This window comes from Carassius auratus, chromosome 3 (genome assembly GCF_003368295.1).
Source record: "Carassius auratus strain Wakin chromosome 3, ASM336829v1, whole genome shotgun sequence".
Taxonomy (NCBI): Eukaryota; Metazoa; Chordata; class Actinopteri; order Cypriniformes; family Cyprinidae; genus Carassius; species Carassius auratus.
In genome coordinates this window covers 29,226,553-29,232,515 of record NC_039245.1, presented here as the reverse complement: position 1 = coordinate 29,232,515, position 5,963 = coordinate 29,226,553, and the positions used below count along the sequence as shown (strand labels likewise).

The 5,963-nt window shown below is 35.6% G+C and overlaps 1 protein-coding gene across 1 annotated transcript; it reads right to left on the bottom strand.

Annotated features, from left to right (window-relative positions):
• Positions 1-287: 287 nt before the first annotated feature.
• Positions 288-3,301, bottom strand: LOC113053523 (uncharacterized). The gene is made up of 4 exons (XM_026218644.1): positions 3,057-3,301; positions 2,796-2,951; positions 1,469-1,561; positions 288-1,069 (listed from the first exon to the last, which is right to left on the bottom strand). The coding sequence occupies exons 1-4, from the start codon at positions 3,105-3,107 to the stop codon at positions 752-754; spliced, it is 618 nt and encodes a 205-aa protein (XP_026074429.1). The 5' UTR covers positions 3,108-3,301; the 3' UTR covers positions 288-751.
• Positions 3,302-5,963: the final 2,662 nt, after the last annotated feature.

Genomic DNA, 5,963 nt, shown 5'->3' with positions numbered 1-5,963 from the left:
TAAACTTAATGTGATAAATACATGTAAGTCCTATATAAATAAAACAAGTAACAATTAGATTTATGTAATATTTTCAATTAATCCAATTTATTTTAAATGAATAAGAAATGGGTTTATGTGTTATTATGAAATAAACCTATTTTACTTAAAATGCATCACATTTAAGTAATTTGTATTAATAAACCCAATGTATTTTAAAATCATATTTATAAATTTGTATTTACTTATTCATCACCATTTCCCCTCCCCAATCAAAATATACAACACAAAAAAGAACGGCCAGAGGGTCACTTCATTTCACATTTTTATTTTAGAAATAACAAGCACAAAAGGCAGCAAAAAGAGGAGCTAGCAAGACGGTCTCTGCTCACTTGTACTGTGTTGTGTACAACCTCAACAAAAATTAATGTAATTTCATTCTTTACTTAACAAACCAAGGTTAATTGCACTACTTTATTTATTTGTTTTTTTGCCACAACCATCCTATAACAAATAAATGCAAAGGATTTCAACAGACTCCAGGCACAGTACTTTTTCCTCAAGAACTGTGCTTAAAAAAAACTGCAAAACTTGAGGTAGATGTAACAATCAGGTCAAATCTGATTCAATGACAACACTTGTTAACATTACACAAACATTTTCACAAATCTGTGAAATGCAATAATTTGGAAAAATAGGGTGGTGGTTCTCACGAGTAGAAAAAGTGCAAGTCAAGGGGAAAAATGTAAATATCAGCACATCTCTCAATGATTCACTGAAGCATCTTAATTTTCAGTCCCTGAACTTTTGGCGACAGCTTGGTTGTATCCAGTTCCATCAGGATTTTCTGAAATGCTTCAAATGTGCACTTGAGGTCTTTTGGATAGTTTAGGTTAAGGGCATCAATTAGTCCAAAAAGCATCACACATCCAAGTGTGACACTTGGCAGGTTTTGCAGAACTTCAACTCCTTCTAGAACAACACCAACATCTGAAGGTTCTTCTTCAGGGCCAGCACCCTCCGCTCGAATGACATAGATGCCCATTGTTGTCTGTGCAATGATAGACTCAGCCTCCACACTTTCAGAGTCCTGGAGGATAAACAAAGAAAATAAGATCCCAATGTGTTCCAAGTTTTCCTATTGATTCAGTCATGTAATTGAAATGATAATTGTACTGTGTTCCTGTTTTGCCATGAATAATGTATTAATTTCCCTATCTACACCAAATCTGAGATCAGCATAATGATGTGAGTGTTTCACGATTATGATTTCATATTTTCCTTACTTTGTAATACCAACTGGATCATTTTATACAGGTAATTTTTAGTTTGATCAATCATGCTCTGTACTGATTGCTGCATAGTTTAATCTTTCGCTGCACACTACACACAAGGGCATAAGCTAGACTGTGATACCAATGAGAAAAATAACTTAATCAATGAAAATTGAAATTTGTAACATGAAGAGAATAGCTTGACACACACTTACCACATATTCTTTGACAAGTGTCTTGATGTCTTCATTGAGGTAGACGCTTAGGCACCTCAGGATACAATCACGCCTGGTGTTTTTGTCTTCATTCTCAAACAAGCATAAGAAGATCCCAAAAAACGTCATTAATTATTAACTAATAGTTCAAGTAAGGCTACATTTTAAAGAGGTAGGTCACCCAAAATTTACAATTATGTCATAAATTTTGTCCAACTTTTGTTCATCTTCAGAACACAAATGAAGATCTCTTTTTAAGAAATCTGAAAACTTTGTTTCTCCATTGACAGCTACACAATCACCACTTTGACGCTTCAAATAATTCATAAAGAGATCATAAAACTATTCCATATGAATTGAGCATTTTAGTCCAAATTTTCTAATGAGACATGATCGCATTTTTTTAATGAACAGACTAAATTTAGGCTTTTATTGTATAAACATTGATCAGCAAACATAAACAGAAGCTCAACCGAACCTGCTTAACACACTAGAACAAACCTCACTGGTTCTCGCACATCAATGCAAAAATTCCTGAGCTTCCGTTTACTCTAACTGATGTGAGCTAATGAATGTTTGTTTGTGAAAAAAAGCCTAAATTCAATCTGTTAATTTCTTCAGAAATTTTGGACTAAACTGCTCAATTCATATGGAATAGTTTTATGATCTCTTGATAACATTTTTGGAACGTCAAAGTATTGGTAGTGTAGCTGTCAATAGAGGAACAGAAACCTCTCAGATTTCATTAAAAATATATTTGTTTGTGTTGTACAGAGTCCTGCACATGACATGCAAGAAAAAAAAATGTAATTGTGCACACGATTTAGCGAATCAAGGGAATGAATTATTAAATTGTGCGCGCGATTAACTTTTTTTTTGCATGTCATGTGTGGGGCTCCGTAGTGTTTCGAAGATAAGTTACGGGTTTGGAACGTCATGAGGTTCAGTTAATAACGCTTTTTTATTTTTGGGTGAACTAATACACTATTATAAAACACTATACACAGACAATAATCTTAATTATTTAGCAACTTATTTATATGAATAATGTTTTAAAAATATTGTGCATAAACAATAATGGCAATAAAGTTCTTTAATTTGAATAGAGAGAAATAGAAAGACTGTGCGCATGTGTGTGAAAGAGACTGAGATGTCCTCACTAATAAATCAAATAAATGTGTATTTAATGTGTAAGAAAGATTGTGTTCTTGGCATCTCAGAGGGATAGAGAAAGTGTGTGTGTGAGTGTGAGAGAGATTTCTGAATTCCTGTCAAGTCAAATGAGTAACTGGTTGAAAAAAAAAGCAAAACATAAAAACACACTTACTTTAGCTGTCAATGCCATTATGGTGTGGATTTTCTGTCCTGCACATCCTCCTTTGTGATGGAACACCTTCATCAGGCCATCAGTGTATTTGTCCAGTTGACCAATGAATTTTGATATCAGCGGAACAGTTGTTATACGCATGAACTCCAAGTTGACCTGAAAAAAGATGAAAAAGGACACAAAATAATATATTTCACCTTAAACAAGATGTGTTAGTGTATAAATCTGCACTTCCATTACAAACAACACTTAACTACTTACTTCTCCAATTTCAAACAATGCTGGCCATCTGTTTCGGACCTCTGTAATCATTGGCTCCTGAAGAATTTATTGTCGTTGGTATGAGAAGGTACGCTGCATCTTTTCCTTGATAACGGTCTCGTTATTATTTTTTTTAACCTTGGTCAATAGAGCAACCCTTTCCACCTCCAGGCTGTCATTGGTTTCACCTCTCGGATGGTTTGGACAGAAATGAACCTCTGCCCTCCGTGGCTTTTTTATGTTTGCAGCTGGTTTTAGTTAGAAACAAAAGCATACTTTTGATTATGAAGTAACAAAGCCAGCATTATATTTTTTGAGAATTATTAGAATAGTACTCTCATTTACTAATTGCAGTAGTTTATAACTGTCTTTATTTGCCGTCAAACGTTAAACCACAGAAAAACAGCAGACCAACAGCAAAAGACACAGACGGGGTAACGTTAAAACCATGGTTCACATAGAACACCCGACCAACTGGCAACTGTTGGAAGTTATCCATGTACGATATAAATACATTTAAAATTGCAGTTGGTTTAGTAATCGTTTAATGACACATCGCTATTTTAATCTTTAAACAGTTAACACCTAAAACCATTTTTCCCTCTCGGATTTAACTTAAGCTATGCACGTGGCTAAAGTTCCAAAGTTATGCTATTCAGGTCAGAAAATACGGAAATGAATATAACGTTAAACTAAAAATAAATACGCATCCCAGTTACTTTAAATTATACTGTCTAACTTAGCTGAAAAAAAGTAGCTTAAGGGGAAAGTAGAAAAAGTTAGCTTTTATAAGAACCATGTGCAAGTTAGTTAGCTAACGTAAGTGGAATAAATGCAGATTGATAGTCAGTACATTGATACAGTCTAATACGATATCAACAGCAGTAATAACACACATATATATTGAAAGCAGTCAACTTTTATACGATGAGTACATATGTAACTTGCCTTGCAATCAGGTTGATCCAAGAAGATTATCCGATGTAAGATGGCGAGGAGAACGGTGTTTTTTAAACTGCCTCTCTGCCGCGCGGCGCGCGCGCGCTGGTTGCTGCTTTTTTTCCAATTTGCATTGCCATAGACATGTGTATGTGCCGTACCGCTCCCTACCGACTGGAGTATGAATCATTTCCGCCTCTAAACAATTCCATTGCCCATAAATTATATGCAAACCAATCTCATAAAATATAACTAATTGGATCTCGCTCGTTCCACAGCTAGATATATTTAAACCATATTCATAATGGTTAACTGATTAAATCGAATAGTTTTCACAATGAACCAATTTACATGGATTCTAAGCAATTTGACTACATACATTTTGAAAATATTATTATTTAAATAAAATCAAAAGGATGCAAATACATAATTATAAACTATGCCATGATTCATTTTTTTGAGTGTAGGTTGAGCTCTGGGCTATAGACTTAAGTTTCTGAACCCTTCATTAGGTGATCTTAGCTGCTAAAACCTTTAATATTCTCTAACTCTTTGCATTATGCTGAGTGAAAACTGAACTTGCTTGTTCCTGTAATCGCTATCAGCAGCTTACATCTGTAAAACAAAAAACAAAGAGAGAGAGTATGGAGCCAGAAGAGTCTCAATAAAGATAAATGCACACACTACAGTCACATATGCACACATAGGATTCATACATGCACACACATAATTCATAAATACACACACAGGATACACAAATGCACACAAAATTCACAAATGCACACACAAAATTTAAAAAGCACAGAAGATTCACAAATGCATACAAAATTCAGAAATGCACACAAAATTCAGAAATACACACACAATTTAGAAATGCAAACAACATTTACAAATGCACTCAAGATTCACAAATGCACAGGACAAGATTCAGAAATGTATTTCTGATGCACACACACCAACCTGGTCTCACAGAATTCCGTGAAATGTCCACGGGTCCTTAACTCAAAATCCGTGAAGCCATCACGGAATTGCCCCAAATTCCGTAACCCGGCCACGGATATTTCTCCAACGCAAGTCAATGACACTGACCTTCCGTGGTCCACACACGGATACCCGTTTCAATGAAGGAGTACAGAACTCGCTGAACGGACGTGCTTTCTCATTTGGAAACGCAACATTTGACGTATTTGTTTCTTTTCCAATATCAAATGCCATAATGACATTAACCAGACAGCTGTTGTAGTTATTGCATTGTCCTGTCATCATAAAAATTACGTTTGTTTCAGTTACAAAAGTCCCGTGATGGCACGGACCTCCACAACCTGACCTCACTCACTTGTTTAGGAACTTACAAGCTTTTCGTCGACACTGTTGCAATGGAATGTAATTAACTTGGCATTTTTTCTCGTCCTGTCATCATAAAATCCAGTTTGATGGCGTTTTACACACATTTTGGCTATAGTCAGAACTAAAATATGTGATAGGAGCACGGAGTGAGTCTGTGCTGAGATCACGGATAACTCTAACGCAAGTCAATGACACTCATCTTCCGTGGTCCGTACACGGATCGTTTCAGTGATGGAGTACAGACCTCACTCAATGGACGTGCTATCTCATCTGGAAACGCAACATTTGAAGTATTTATTTTTTTCAACACCAAATACCATGAACAACCTGACTGTTATTGTAACTATTGCATTGTCCTGCCATCATACAGATTCACTTTGATTCTGTTAGCCTAACTAAAATCTGTGATACGAGCACGGAGTGAGTCTGTGCTGAGATCACGGATAACTCTAACGCAAGTCAATGACACTCATCTTCCGTGGTCCACACACGGAAACCCAGTCTCACGGCAGTTCGTGATTTTGTCACGTAATTTAATCTATTTATTCGTGGCAGGCACACGTTTATTTCCTTATTTTCATGATTGCAGCACGTTTTTTTAAACTAATGCATTTCAACTGG